Source organism: Lathyrus oleraceus, chromosome 6, assembly GCF_024323335.1.
Source record: "Lathyrus oleraceus cultivar Zhongwan6 chromosome 6, CAAS_Psat_ZW6_1.0, whole genome shotgun sequence".
Taxonomy (NCBI): domain Eukaryota; kingdom Viridiplantae; phylum Streptophyta; class Magnoliopsida; order Fabales; family Fabaceae; genus Lathyrus; species Lathyrus oleraceus.
Window position 1 is genome coordinate 38,104,877 of NC_066584.1, and position 16,631 is coordinate 38,121,507.

General features: G+C 32.0%; 1 protein-coding gene across 2 annotated transcripts; it reads right to left on the bottom strand.

Annotated features, from left to right (window-relative positions):
* Nucleotides 1-222: 222 nt before the first annotated feature.
* Nucleotides 223-5,082, bottom strand: LOC127090979 (casein kinase 1-like protein HD16). 2 transcript variants are annotated; one of them, XM_051029463.1, is made up of 16 exons: nucleotides 4,527-5,082; nucleotides 4,298-4,408; nucleotides 3,757-3,830; nucleotides 3,598-3,667; nucleotides 3,459-3,514; nucleotides 3,274-3,345; nucleotides 2,846-2,940; nucleotides 2,675-2,741; nucleotides 2,451-2,580; nucleotides 2,144-2,362; nucleotides 1,922-2,064; nucleotides 1,663-1,837; nucleotides 1,357-1,447; nucleotides 1,043-1,200; nucleotides 768-956; nucleotides 223-687 (listed from the first exon to the last, which is right to left on the bottom strand). In XM_051029463.1, the coding sequence occupies exons 1-16, from the start codon at nucleotides 4,857-4,859 to the stop codon at nucleotides 631-633; spliced, it is 2,040 nt and encodes a 679-aa protein (XP_050885420.1). In that variant the 5' UTR covers nucleotides 4,860-5,082; the 3' UTR covers nucleotides 223-630. The 2 variants fall into 2 exon arrangements, with proteins under 2 accessions (XP_050885420.1, XP_050885421.1); XM_051029464.1 differs by lacking the exon at nucleotides 4,527-5,082 and adding an exon at nucleotides 3,915-4,120 and having other exon boundaries at nucleotides 4,298-4,396.
* Between the last annotated feature and the right edge of the window lie 11,549 nt (nucleotides 5,083-16,631).

The window sequence follows — 16,631 nt, forward strand, 5'->3', positions numbered from 1 at the left end:
TTTTATGAAACTAAATATACAAATAAAATTACAAGAGAAAAATACAAAAGTTAGTTAAGAGAGTAACATACTCCTCCCAGACTATACCATTGTTTTCCATCTTTAAAATAAGGTCCCAGACTATACCATTGTTTTTCATCTTTAAAATAAGGTCAAATTCAAGAATCTAAGAGGCCAGAAGTAGCTTTAGGTCAAAAAAGGAAAGGAGAAAAAAGGTCCAAGTACAAGGAACACACAGTTGAATTTATCCAGTGCCCATGCTGGAAAAGTATAATAGCACATTTACAAAATACCTTCAATAAACAACCTAATCTGAGTAAATATATTCTTCACATTGTAATCATTATTCAAACCCCTACAAACTTCCTATTGACTCACCCAGGTGGACAAAAAATTATCTAAAGTTGCTCGCGAGTATTTTGATACATTTGACATACGGTGCATAGATATTGTATTATATGATAAGTGATTATAGCCATAATAAGAGGTTACGCATACATCAATGCTGAAGGGCTTTGTTCAGTAAACTTGTCAGAGAGGATCACCAGTTCCAAAACTAGCAGATGTAAGAGAAGGCGGTGTGACATGAAAAGTCAAAATTATGTCAGCTGAATCTCAGAAGATGGCTCATCAAACTGTTCTTCCATAACAAATAGATGCAATATAGAGGTTCTTTGACCATTTTTCCTGCACAAACAACATATAAAAAATAAGTATTCATGATCAGAAAGGACAATGTACACAGCACAATCAACTGCAGTGTTTACCTTGACATGAGTACTAGGAAAGTCAGATGTTCGGAGTGTTTCTTGAGTTTCATCAGCCAGTTTTTTTCTTGGAATACTAAGAACAAAAGCAGCCTGGTCATATGTAGCAGCAGTTGAGGTGATGCGGTAACCGTTGTCCCATCTTCGATGAATGCCTTCACTAGGATACAAGAAATCAAGCTCCACAACCTGGAACGAATTTTAGAAAAACATCAAATATTATTTAAGCACACATTATGAAATTAATTCAATTTATTTAAATAAAATATTAGAACCTGATCTGAGAATCCAGCACCACGAGACATAACAATTGCCCATCTACTTCCAGAAGTGGCCATAGCAGTGACAAAAAATCCTTCTTTCCATTTTTTATTAATCCACTTGAATGGAAATGATTCACTGACCTTGTAAGATTGCTGCAAGTACTGGGTCCCTGAAACCAACAAACCAACAATAAAAGTGAGAGACAGTCTCACACAGGAACTAAACTCAAAACTACAAGCCAAAATATGCAAAATATCCTAAAACAATCTAGTCAACTATTGCCACCAAAACCCAATGCCTGAAGAATAGAGCTTTAAGGACTCACCTTTCGACATTACAACGAACGAGCTCCCACTATTAGATCCTGCTATGGCGCTAATGTAATAATTTTTTTCCCACTGTTCCATAATCCATTCCTATAAAAACAAAAGTGGTTATATTAGTTCTTCCACATGCATTAAGTTCCAATACAATTATAAATACATCATATCAAATGTGAAGTATTACTAAATTTTACAAACATCAAAAACATAATACCACATATTATAAATACAATTATAAACAAAATATTACAAACATCAAAGACATAATACCACATATTACTAAATTTTAAACAAAAACAAAACACAACCTTGTGAAGAAAGTAGGATGAGAGTTCATAAACTTGTGCAGTGAAACCAGTGCCGGCATCCATAATCAGTGCCCAAAGGTTAGAACAGCAACCTACACTGCTGATAAACAACCCGTCTTCATACCCCTTCTCAATGTGTTGGGACAACCGCATATCAGTAACATTGTAATGGTACCTAGAAGAAAAAGAAAAGAAAAAACTTAATATGTGATCATTTTAACATTGGCTATAAAGACTTTAATTAACTTCAGAAGAAAACCTTTGTTTCATAGGCCGGCGTGCACTGTACACACTAATCCATTGTGTTGCTGGCATTCCCACTCTAACTTTTTTCTTTGGATGCTCATCATCATCTTCTTCCATGGTCAACCGTCCTCTCTTCTGTCCAACCTGATATATAAGCTTAACAACACAAACCACAAAAATTAGCAACAAGACTCGGCCCTCATTTGTAATTTGTAAATATTGAATTATTTAGTACCTTTTGTGCACCATCGGTGTTTATGGGTCTAATGTCTGGATTTGGACCAACAATTCCATCGAAAAGTGATATGTACTTTGCATAATTTGGTTCTTCGTCAAACTTCAAATTCACTACGTACTCAATAAACTGCCGAAAAGGTGCAGGACAAAGGATACACATATTTTCTGGTGAGGTGGCCATTTTCTTCTTGCAGACAAGAAATCCTTTATTTTCTCCCTGCAGATAAAAAATTTTATTAGAATAAAGTATTTTATTTACTATTACAAGTTATAACTAATGTGGCTATATTAAAACCAAAGATAACCTGGTATCCTTGCCAAGGTAGCCGTCCACGAAGAAGGAAAATTAGTGTGTAAGCAAGAGATTCTAAATCATCCCTTCTGCTACCTGTCCTACCAAGATGAGCATGTACACTTGCATAACGAACCGTTCCCCTATAACAAGAATATGTCATGCAACATCAAAATAAACCAAAACCTGGATATTGGTAAGTAAGATCATCCTAAATTAGAAATACAAATAAGTTACCTAAATACATCTGGACGTTGATCGTACTCAACATGAAGACCAGTCGAATTATCACGCCAACGGGATGCTGTGTGGTAAAACAGATCAGATTGCATATACAAATTAAGAGAAATTAGCAAAGATCCAATAAAGTGTAAGTCCCAACTTCTCCTTGCAAGGTGGAACATTTACCTAATCCAAGATCAACCAGAAAAAGCTTTTTCTCTTCATGAGTTCCCGGACAACCGAGCAAAAAGTTCTCTGGTTTTACATCACCATGCACGTATCTGAAAAAAACATAAGCAACACAATGACATTCTTCACATCAATGAGAATCATGAGATCAATATTTTCAGACCATTGGTTTCCAACTGTTTTGGTTTTAGACCCTCAGATCCTAAAGACACATCCCAACTAATTTGAGTTGAGTTGAGTGGACCTATTTACGAATACAATAAGCTTAATCTAGGTATACATACTAACTATCATGAGTATGCAGAGTGCCCCTTCCCAAAGCAGCATAGCATGACTGGTTTAGCATGTTGGACTATGTTCAATCCGTTCCGTGAAAGAATAGACAAAAATAAATCAGAAAGAAGAATCAGGGAAAAGAAAATCACCCTCTAGAATGCATCTTCTCTAATATGGAGATAGCCTCAATTGCTATACACGCCACCATTTCAGCAGACATCCTAAAGCCACAAAATAGAAAATATAGTTACAACAAGCAATATGATATTCGGTCCAACGAAAAAACCAACCACATTGCATTGCACCCTGATTCCAGCACGAGAGATCAACTTACGTGTGTGTCTTGTTATTCCATACATCCCATAAGCTAGGGCCAAGAATATCCATGACCTGCAAAACAGTTCCACGTTACAAAAAACATCAAGAAATAAACCCCTATCCCTCCCTCAAAAAATGCCTTTCACACCACATACCATAATATAGAAATCACCTTGCCGTCCCTTGTAATGAACTCGTGGGACACCATGACTACCACCTAATACACTACATACAAACAAAAAAAAAAGAGCTTTAGCAACATACCATTATAATAAATCAGCTGAAGCTGAAAGGAAAAAATAGTCCATACTCACTTGTAAACCTGCCACTCAGAAGGAGGTCCATAATTACACCCTTTACTGCTTTTATGTTCAAACTTCAGAGCTATCTGCAAAAAAACAATGAAAAAATGAAGAATCTCAACTCAAACCCCAGCTACTTGCACACACACTAAGATCTAGTCTAAGAATACCTTATTTAAAAACAAAGCACCAATCATCTCTACTTTATCTACCCTTCATTTATTACCATTCACAAATGCATATACAAGGCAGATTCGCATCAATCAGTGTTGTCAAAATTGTCACCATGGCATTACAGAATGGCAGATTCTGTGCCAACCACCATAGGCCACAACACCATAATACTTATATGCCGGATCATGGCATCATGCACCATCTACCATGGACAACACTGACATCAATTTTCAATCATAAGCATCAATGAATAATTTTTATCATAATTTGAAAGTCCAGTCTAACCGAACATCGACATTGACAAATGATAATCCTTTATTACTCGGACTAATCTATAAGTTACCACCATCACACACAAAAAACACAAACGGTATCATACCTCAAGAGCTCCCGCTCCGGCACCGACACGGCGACCAACGTAAACTTGTCCAAACCCTCCTTTCCCAAGTTTTCTATCTACTCTATACAACGGTGAACCGCCTACTTGAACCTGTTAAAAAAATAATCAAAACAAAAATCATCATTAAAATTAATAAAAATATAAATCTCTCAAAACAAATAATAAAAACACCATGCAAAAATTGGTGGTAGCATGAAGAAAAAATTACTTTTTCAGGAATGGGAGGTGTACTTCCTTCATCTTCAGCTACCGGAGCTTTACCGGGGCTCCGACCACCGCTACCACAGTCATCATCCATAATATCCTGCTTAATATCTCTACAAAACCTAACCGGAGGCACGTGAGGTTCGTTTTCTTCGTTGTTGTTGTTTAGAAGGAAACGGTCATCGATTTGATCATCACGTGCGAAAGCGATGTTGCGGTTTCTCGCTGGTCTACCTCTTCTACCACGAGCGGTTTCGGGTTTTGTGATCGGGTTTTGATTCGGGTCCGGGTTTGGGTTTTGTTGTTTGGTTCTTCTGGTTCGGAGTTGAGGAGGCATATTAGTGTTTATGGGTTGATTTGGAGATGGAGGAGAGAGAGATGAGTATTGGTAGATTCATGGAGGTTCTAGAGGATTCTTCGCCGGAGATTATACGATCTGTGGGTGTAGAGAGTGGAAAGGAACCGACGCAGAGAGAGAGGATTATTCTGGAGATATGAAAAAATAACATCTACCAATGAATAATCAAATTATGAATTTTGCTTTCCTATATAAGTTTAATTTCATGATTTTCAATTGATATGAGAAAAATATATACTCCCTCCGTTCATAAATGTCACTTTCTTTATAAAAAAAAAAAAATATATATATATATATATATATATATATATATATATATATATATATATATATATATATATATGACACTTACAAATGAACGGAAGGAGTATATATAAATCTAAAATAATTTTAGAATTTCAATCAATTAATCACATTTATTTTATTTTTCAAAGTAATCAATTTATTAGAGTATCTAATCTATTTCGGGATTAGTTTTGACATTAAGTAGTTTTAATTGCATTTGTGGAATCAAAACGCTAGTGGTTCCTACCAAATTCAACAATAATCATCACTGCATTAATTAACGATTGGTTACCATATGTATTATCTATTAAATTCATTTATTTTTTAAATTAGGAGTAAACGATCATATCTATTTCATTTAAATTTGTCTCATAAAAACTCGTAAAAAATGAGGTGGAATGAATGGGGTGCGTATATTATTTAGAGTATGAGTCTAAAATTTTAATTTGTCATGAAAAAAAATAAGGGTAGGACAGTCTCGCGGATATTGCACCTTTTAAGTTTAAAATTTGTAACATTGTAAGTTAATATTTACGTTCGTAAAAACCATCAAAAATAGAACAGGACGGGCATATTAGAGGGTCCAAACCTAAAACCTTAGTCTTTTCTATAGAAAAGTGTGGGTAAAACAAACATGTTTGATGAGGCGAACACGTTTTGTCACCCCTAATTAAACTTAGTATACTTACATCTTCAATAATACTTGACATTTTTAACATTGCACTCTTTCATGTCAACTTAGTATACAGACATATCTCAAGCATAACGACCAAATCCTTGACATTTGTAACATTGCAAATCTTTCATGTCAACTTTCTTCCCCAAATACTTATTGCTCATGCCTTTCTTGGTTGAATTAGAGTGATTGTTTGAATTCTTGTTTGACTTCTCATCATTTTTAAGATTCTTTTTTTACTTCGCCTTTTCTTTTTCATACTTCTTGATGAATATTGCTTACAATATTTATTCAGCCACCTTCTCCATTTATGAGTTCTTCTGCTCTAGCCTCATCTCATTAGCCTCCAATAAAGCTTGAAGTTCTTCTAACTTCATCTCAGCTAGGTTGTTGTGTAACAGTTTCTTATTTTTATTATTAATAATTATTATAATAAAAATAAGAAATCGTTACATTCCCCCACTTGGTCCATAGAACTGATTATTGGCATAAATGAGTCATGGAAAACTTACTCAAGAAATAAATAATTATTAATAATAAAAAACCAATTTTAATGTGGTACATAGTTTTGGGATTTTGGTTCTGAAAAGGGTATGATTTATTTTGGTTTTAATGTAAATTGATATGACCATTTAATTGGGTGGTAATGAGTTTTAATGGCTTTAAATTCTTAATGGTAGAATCAAGCCTATAAATAGTCTTTGGTCCCCAAAGCTTTCTCTCATCGCAAAAGAAATACATCGTCTATATTGAGAGAGCAAGAGCTTGGAAGAATCAAAGGCAGTGCACTTACAACACTGCAACAATAACTGGAGGTAAAACCTCGCATATTGTTTTATTGATCTTGTTGTTCTTTTGTCCCTTTAAGATATCTCAACACCTTCTTTGCAGCTTTCCAGTGATCCATACCTGGATTACTCTAATATCTTCCTAAGATTCCAACAGCAAATGCAATGTCGGGCCTTGTGCATACTTGAGCATACATAAGACTTCCAACAACAGAAGCATATGGAATGTTCTTCATTTGTTCCCGCTCAAAATCATTCTTAGGACATTTATTCAAATTAAATCTATCGCCCTTGACAATGGGTGCAACACTTGGTGAACAATCTTTCATTCTAAATCTCTCTAAAACTTTATTGATGTAGGTTTCTTGTGATAGACCCAAGATTCCTCGAAGTCTATCTATGTGGATCTTAATGCCAATGACATAAGATGCCTCACCCATATCCTTCATATCAAAGTTTTTAGAGAGGAATTGTTTCACCTCATGTAGAAAACCTTTATCATTGGTTGCAAGTAGTATGTCATCTACATACAAAATGAGAAAACAAATTTTACTCCCACTGACCTTATGGTATATACATTGATCCATGGGGTTTTTAATAAACTCAAATGAAGATATCGTTTCATGGAATTTAAGATACCATTGACAAGAGGCTTGTTTTAAACCATATATGGATCTCTTAAGCTTGCAAACCAAATGCTCACCACTATTAGAAGAGAAACCTCCAGGTTGTTTCATATAAACCTCCTCCTCTAAATCACCATTAAGAAAGGTTATTTTCACATCCATTTGATGCGACTCAAGGTCAAAATATGCAACTAATGCCAAGATGACACGAAGAGAATCTTTCTTAGATACAGAAGAAAAAGTATTGGTGTAATCGATTCCCTCCTTTTGAGTAAATCCCTTAGCAACGAGTTTGGTCTTGTATCTCTCAATGTTGCCTAATGAATCTTTCTTGGTTTTAAAGACCCATTTACAACCAATGGCCTTTGCCCCATTAGGTAACTCTACAAGACCCCATATGTCGTTGTTTTTCATGGAATTCATTTCATCATTCATGGCATCATACCACAAATTTGACTCTTTGCAACTCATGGCTTGTCTAAAGCTCTCAGGATCATTCTCAGCTCCAACATTATAGTCAGATTCTTGTAGATACACAATGTAATCATTAGGAATAGTTGATTTTCTTGTCCTAGTAGATCTTCTTAATGTTTGATCAATATTTTCTTGTGGATCTTATTGTTCAACTAATTGTTCATCATCTTGATGACCAACTTGATTTACTAGATCATCAGTAGCTTGTGGAGTCTCGATGATTGGTTGATCAACATCCATTTGAACTTGAGGGATGTTGTAAATAGTAACCAATCTATTACTTGAAGTGTAAGGTTCATACTCTATATGATCATGCACAAAAATTGAATTTTTGATTTGATCGCTCCCACTAGTCAAATGATTTTCAAGAAACTTTGCATTTCTTGACTCCACAATCCTAGTTGTATGAGATGGACAATAAAATCTATAACCTTTAGACCTTTCAACATATCCAATGAAATACCCACTAATGGTCCTCGGATCTAGTTTCTTTTCTTGTGGGTTATAAATCCTCACCTCATACAGACATCCCCAAACGCGCATATGTCGTAAACTCGACTTCCATCCTTTAAATAACTCAAATGGTGTCTTTGGGACAGCCTCAGATGGAACCCGGTTTAGAATATACACAACCTTTTTAGTGCTTCATTCCATAACGATTTAGGAAGATTAGAGTTGCTAAGCATACTCCGCACCATGTTCAATAATGTTCGGTTTCTTCTTTCTGCAACACCATTTTGGTTCGGAGAACCGGGCATGGTGTATTGGGCAACAATCCCATGTTCTTGAAGAAACTTAGCAAATGGACCAGGTGCTTGTCCACTCTCAGTGTATCTACCATAGTATTCACCACCCCGATCTGATCTCACTATCTTTATTTGTTTTTCACACTGGTTCTCAACTTCAACCTTAAAGACTTTGAAGGCATCCAATGCTTCATATTTATTATTAAGCAAATAAATATTCATATATCATGAGTAATCATCTATGAAAGTGATGAAATATTTCTGACCATGTGCATCCATATCAGGACAGCATATGTCTGTATGGATTATTTCTAATATACTTGAACTTCTATTGGCACCTTTCTTAGACATGCTGGTCTGCTTTCCCTTAATGCAGTCAACACAAGTTTCAAAGTCAGCAAAATCTAGAGTATTAAGTACCCCATCTTTTACTAATCTTTTAATTCTCTCTATGGAGATATGTCCTAATCTCCGATTCCATAACATAGAAGAATTCTCATTAATATTACACCGCTTTGTGCCAGTTTGAACATGTATTAAACTATAAATGGATTTGATTTGTAAATTAATACGATAAAGACCATCACACAATATATCATTTCCAACACATTCCGAATTATAAAATAATTCAAACAAGGTGTCTTTAAAATTAAAGGAATATCCAAAAGGTACAAGTCTAGAAACTGAAATCAAGTTTCGTGAGAAACTTGGTACATGAAAGGTCCTTTCTAATTTCAAAACAAAAAGATTATTCAAAATTAAATTGCAAGTTCCAATAGCTTCCACATGTGAGTCCATCCTGCTTCCTGATAGGACAGTCCGCTCACTTCCTACTGGCTTCCTTAGGTTTTGCATACCTTGTAAGGAATTTGTTATATGGATTGTTGATCCAGAATCAATCTACCAGGTGTTAATATTAACATCGGTCATATCATATTCATAACAAATAAATGAGAATAAATTATCTTTCTTCTCAAGTCATTCTTTGAATCCAGGGCATTCCTTCTTCATGTGTCCTCCCTTTTTACATAAGTAACACTTTGCTTCTTTCTTGATATCACCTTGCGGTGGTATTTTGAATTTCCCTTTCTGATTGGCTTGTGACTTGTCAGTTTTGAAAGCTTTGTTCTTCCCGCGAGTGCTTGTCAGCAATGCACTCTCACTCTGTTCCATTACATGCCTTTCTTCTTCCCGAACACACATGGTCATTAATTCATTGATTTACCATTTGTCTTTATGTGTATTGTAGGAGATCTTGAAAGGCCCATACTCAGACGGAAGAGAGTTCAGAATATAGTGCACCAGGAAGGAGTCAGACATATCAACCTCAAGTTTCTTAAGTTGAGCTGAACTGTCACGCATTTTCATTATGTGCTCACGCGCACCTTTCACAATGGTGAGTCGGTAGGAGGAAAATTTCATAATTAATGTGCTTGCTAAAGCTTTTTCAGAAGTGACGAACTGATCGTCAATGGCTTTCAGCAAATCACAGACATTCTCATGCTGATCGACAGAACCACGTATTCCACCCGTGACCTTAGTCTTAATGAACATCACACTGAGCCGGTTGGATCTCTCCCACCGCTCATATAATGCGATTGCAGCTGGAGTACTTTCATCTGTAATTGCAGGTGGTTCGTCTTTCCTAATAGCATAATCTATGCCCATCCATCCTAGATGGAGGAGAATTCTTTCCTTCCACACCTTATAGTTATCTCCTTTGAGCTCGGGAATATCACATCGGATATCAGAAAAATTAGCAGGTTGAGAAGCTAAAAAGATAAAAAAAAATTGATGTCAAAATTTGAGGCATAAATATTATCCAAATTGTATGTATTATAAATATAAACATACTATAAAATAAATCTTGCAACATAAAAATTACTTGTGGGCTAAATTTTAATGTAATAAGATTTAAAAAAAATGCGATTGATTTTTCAAACCTCACACTTTATGTGCATGATATAATTTTGTTTTTCTATCCAAAGTTAATACTTTATGATAAAACTATCAAATTATGTACCAATTCATAATTCCCGTGGGCAAGTTATGAAAATATTTTGACATTTTATCCTAATTAATCATACAAATATAATAAAAATTCTTGTAGGATAAAATTCATTATACCACGTATAATTAATTACAATTTTATGTCTAATAATTTATGTGATCTCAAAACTTTAAGAAAATAATCTCAATTAATTTAAGGATGATGTGGCTAATCCAAATTAATCAAAATTATAATGATCACTATACATAGTAACTCAATTATATGAGAGAACAAAAATAAATAAATAAGATCTCTTATACAATTGCTTAACAAAATAATAACATTATAAATAAATTTTAAATTATGCACAAATTTAATTCAAAGATTAAATAATAAGGCATAATAATCAGTAAAAATGAAATCATTGGATATGAACAGAATTAAAATATATGTTTAACAAAGCAGCGCAGCGGTAACATTCATGAATGTCATGGATGAGTAGTTTGATACAAAATGTTAGAATAATATATTTAAGCTCTTGCTCTCTCAATATAGATGGTCTATTTCTTTTGCGATAAGAGAAAGCTTTGGGGACCAAAGACTATTTATAGGCTTGATTCTACCATCAAGAATTTAAAACCATTAAAACTCATTACCATAAATAAAATTTAAGGATCATGTAGAGAACATGGGACTTAGGTCCTCCTTATGATTGTATACATACAGTTTATTAATAAAACTCTTATATTGTGATGTTTTCTCATTTTCATGCGCACATCAGTTTGAGAAAATATGTTACATCTGGACCAAGAGTAAACATTGATTTACTCATCAAGTTAGTTACCATATTACAGATATATACTTGAAAATAGACATGTTGTAATACATAGACGAGACTACTCGCTTTAAGAGGGATTATCTCTATGATTCACATATTTGTTTATTGAGTAAGTTTTCTATGACTCATTTATGCCAATAATCAGTTCTATGGATCCAGTGGAAGAATGTAACGATTTCTTATTTTTATTATAATAATTATTAATAATAAAAAAACCAATTTTAATATGGTCCATAGTTTTGGGATTTTGGTTCTGAAAAGGGTATGATTTATTTTGGTTTTAATGTAAATTGATATGTCCATTTAATTGGATGGTAATGAGTTTTAATGGCTTTAAATTTTTGATGGTAGAATCAAGCCTATAAATAGTCTTTGATCCCCAAAACTTTCTCTCATCACAAAAGAAATACACCATCTATATTGAGAGAGCAAGAGCTTCGAAGAATCAAAGGCAGTGCACTCACAATACTGCAATAATGGTTGGAGGTAAAACCTCTAATTCTATTTCCGCATATTGTTTTATTGATCTTGTTGTTTTTTTTTGTTATCAGGAACATATGATCAATATATATATTATTCTAACATGTTGAACTCTTCGATATACACTATAATGTAATCAAAATTAGCAGTCGGAGGTCTCAACACTTTCTCAATCTTCTACAAATCATTGATTGATTCACCACATGCATTCATATGGTTCACAAGTGATATTAATCTCGAGAATAAATCAGCAACAATTTCATTTTCTTTCATTTATGTTATCTCAAACTGCTTTCTCAGCGTCTTCAACTTCACCCTCTTTAGTTTTTCATCTTCACCGTACAAGTTCTTCAACTTTTTCCACGCTCCTTTGGGCATCTCTTCTTCAATAATCTTCTCAAACACGTTATGATTCACACACTGATGAATCAAGAAAGGAGTTTTTCCATTTTTCTTCCTTTGCTCATTGTGCACAGTCTTCTGAACATCATTTGCATTCGCTTCCAACACAGGTACTCCTTCACTCGCGATTTCAACCATATTTTGAAATTTGAAGATAACCTTCATTTGCACAATCCACCTCTCGTAGTTCTCGCCTTATAAAACTGGTAGATTCGCTGGAAATTACATTGATGTTGTGTTACAGTTTTCCATTACAGATTCTCTCTAAATCGCAACCGAGCTCGTTAATACTAATTTATTGAAACAATTATGATTTTCAAGAAGAAGAAAAAGAAGAAAAAGAAGAAGAACAACAACAACAACAATAATAATAATAATAATAATAATAATAATAATAATAATAATAATAATAATAATAATAATAAATGAGAGAATATAAAGAAACTATATCATGAAAAGGGGATTTTATTAAAGGCAAAGTTGTTTACTTTGATTTAATATGTTACATCTCTCTCTCTCTCTCTCTCTCTCTCTCTCTCTATATATATATATATATATATATATATATATATATATATATATATATATATATATATATATATATATATATATATATATATATATATATATATATATATATATATATATATATATATATATATATATATATATATATATGAGAGAGAGAGAGAGAGAGAGAGAGAGAATTCACAAATTGTAGTATTCGACTCAATGGAATATTTGCTTACATATTTTGACACACATATTGTATTCGACTTTGTCAAATACAACAATGTCAAATACAACTTTTCTACTAAAACATTGAATTACATCTTCTAACATTATTGACACATCTAAACTTACATAGTAGCCTAAGTTTTGTAAGAATATTTGTTTAAGAAAACTTATGAAAACAACTTATGACATTGTTCATAAGGTGTTTTCAGTCTATTTTTAATAAGTTCTTCAAAGTAACTAAATTTTGTATTTTTAATTCAAAGTACAATATACAACATAACAATAGTAATAATAAAATTATTCGTATTGTTTAAATAGCTCAGCCAAATAGACTTAAAAGATATTTTTTATGGTCTGATACATTTTTAACTAAAGAGACTTATAAAAAAAGCTTAGGCATTTCCTGTTTAAAAACTATATGATCTAGCATAGACCTATGTAGGTTAGGTCGGGAACCTATGTTTGTTGATATATCATATTCCCATTAATAGTTGATATTTTATACCTTGAAATAAACTAATTTGATATAATATCAAATAACTTTTTTAATTCTATAAAATTGTATATAATTGATTTACTTGATAACCTCTCTCAATTCAATGATCATATTAATTTAATTTATCATTTACAAAGAGTTATTGAAAAGTGTAAGTTTGTTAATTTAACATTTGGTTTCAACAAATTATGACTATATTTTTGTAATAAAAACTAAAATTGTATTGACAACAATAATGATAGTTGAACTCAAGTTTTCGTGGAATATGAATCAATTCCTTATCAAGTAGATCAATCTTCGGTAGTTAGATATGATATCACTTGATTCAAAAACATATATATTGATTAAAATGTATATATGTTGATTATTAGGTGAATCATAAGAACAATCATTAAATACTGATTCACGTGAGGTTAATTTTTATACACCTTAAGATTTATTTAAAAATATTCAATGGTATAGATGACTTAAAAAAAAAAAAAAGAACACATGTATATTTTCTCATATAATTCCTATTTTACCCTTTTTCTCTTGTACTTATCCCCTCATATTTTGTTCAATTTCCCAATGTTTTTTAGCCTAAACCGATCCATCCACTGCCTTCTCTGCCTAGCCTGATAATTTCAAATAAAGTGACAAATCCTTGGCTATGACAGAAGTTACTTTTTATCATTTTTCTCAACATCCTAAAAATACAATTGTACTCTAAACACAGCGTAAACTTCATTTTGGTACTTAAAACCCTTAATTCTATGATGACTTAGTATTGTTGGGAATCCCCCAAAATCTATGGATAATTTCAATCAATATTTATGAATAAGATTGTTATTATCCACACAATAGCAATGAAAAAAGAAGAACAATTGAGAAAGCAAGAGTGTAAAAAACGATGAAGGAGAAGAGTAATAAAATTCTGCAGAGTTTCTCTCTGTCCACAAACTGTGGAAAACTTCTTATTCACTTTGCAACTGCAAAATACTGTGTATACAATGTTATGAATACTATATTCACTTCATTACAAAAATAAGGGTCACTCTCTTTATTTTTAGATTTAGGTTAACTTGGACCTCAAGCCAAAACCCAAAACTATAAAAATCCAAAATAGCCAACACTACTAAAATAGGCATAAGTCGAAATCCTGTGTGAAGGAACATGCTTCAACACACTAACACAACTTAACATACTAGGTGGTTCGACACTTTCTTACTCTGTCGAGCAACCTGCTTTGACACAAGAAATTACAATTCAACAAGTATTCCTTGAAACATATGTTTTGTATAATAAAAAATATTCATTTATGTTAACAAATTATTGTGTGTTGTTAGAATCAATTCCATCGCCTTCTTTGATTATTAATTCGAAGAAATAGTCAATTTAGCGTAGTTTTGTTTTAGACTCATATATCCAAAAAGTATGTCTCAAAAGGTTACCACTAGATTAATTGATGGGAGATGGTGAGATGATGACATCAAAAGGGCTATGTGACGGTTCATATGAAGACTTAGATTTCAAAAATAGGAAGAAGAAAAAAAAAGAATTGTGATCAAGTGTGTATGATGTATAATAAAAATTTTGAGCTAGATTTATCTAAAAGTTCTTCCTATTAGTTCATCCATGAGGAGTTCTTTGAGGTCTTCACCCTCAAGATCACCTGATTATTATTGTTGATTAATATTGTTTAATTTTAATTTTATTTATTTCTCTATTTATAACTAGTTACATTTATAAATAATTAATATTTTGAAGTCGTTATCGTAGTTAGATAAACATTGTAAGTGAGTTTGTGCGATTTTAGATCTTTCATTAATATATCATTCTATTTTTATGTAATTCAAACATAACCTACGTTTTTCTTACATATTTGTTTTGTGACACTTATAAATAAGTACCATTAATTTTGTTTTTGTGTTAAAATGTAACTTTAAGGGTAGGATAACATGTGTTGATTCTTTAGATGTCTTTTCATCTTTTTGAAATTTCTAATAGATAGTTATAACTAATATTGTATTTATTTGTATTATTGTTTAATAGTAGTAGTTAGCTACTTATCTAATAGGAAGTGACTGTGGATTATCCATCCCTAGTCTCAAGGAAGAACTCTATTAATATTTGGAGTTTCAGTTTCACCCCTATATTATAAATAGCCATCACTTTGGCAATTACAAAATATAAAACAATCATCCCTTTTAATTTCGTTATTGATCAAGTGTGATTTTTAGACTATATTTTGAATCATACTCTTCAAATCAATTTGATTCGTATACTCTTTAAAAGGTTTTTTTAAACATGTACTCTTAGAAAGTTAATTCAAATATCTACGGCTTCTATGTACAATCCAAATTTCAATGTGTTTATCATCCATGCTTAAATTAGTGATCCATTTAATTTTTATGTTTTGAATTTCTAACTCAATCTTTATCTAACGTTTTGGTCATAAATTGAGTTACACGACTCTTTTTTAAGTAAAACTAAAGCCATTAAATTCCTCACATCTATATCTACATTTCATATGAAGGCGCTAATACATGATTATGAGTTGGCACATGGAACCACTAAAATATCACACACTAGTTAAGTCTAAGCAAAAAAACTTGCATTATGTAATGCACGCCCAGAAAAAGACATTGTCTCGCTTAAGTGAATATTATGTATTTTGCGGAACTCATTATATTTATAAAAAAAATCTTTTTTTTTTTGCAATATCTCCATGTGAAATTTGCTTTAAATTCGATCATTTATTTTATTGTAATATATTAATTCTGAATCAAGTATCATTATATTGATAATTTATTATCTAACATATCACATCAATTAAAATCTGACATGACACTCTTCAAAACTTAACAATTTAAAATTTATAATATTCAATTAACCCTAATTTGTAATGTTTCATTCTTGACTTTTAAAAATATATATATATATGTTATATATTTCACAATTCATAATATTATATTTTACTCCACAAAATACAAATAAGATATTTTTGATAAAAAGATTGCATTCATAACTATAAGTTTTAAAATCATAGTACAAAAAGCCTTATTATAATACCTAAAATAAAAAGGTCAAATAATACTTTCAAATTTTTATATAACAAAATATAATTTGTGTAAAAAATATAATGGTTATTAAATACTATAAAATGAACCTAAAATATATTATATTACATTTTATTCCACAAAAGTGTAAATAAAATATTTTGAGTAGAAAAA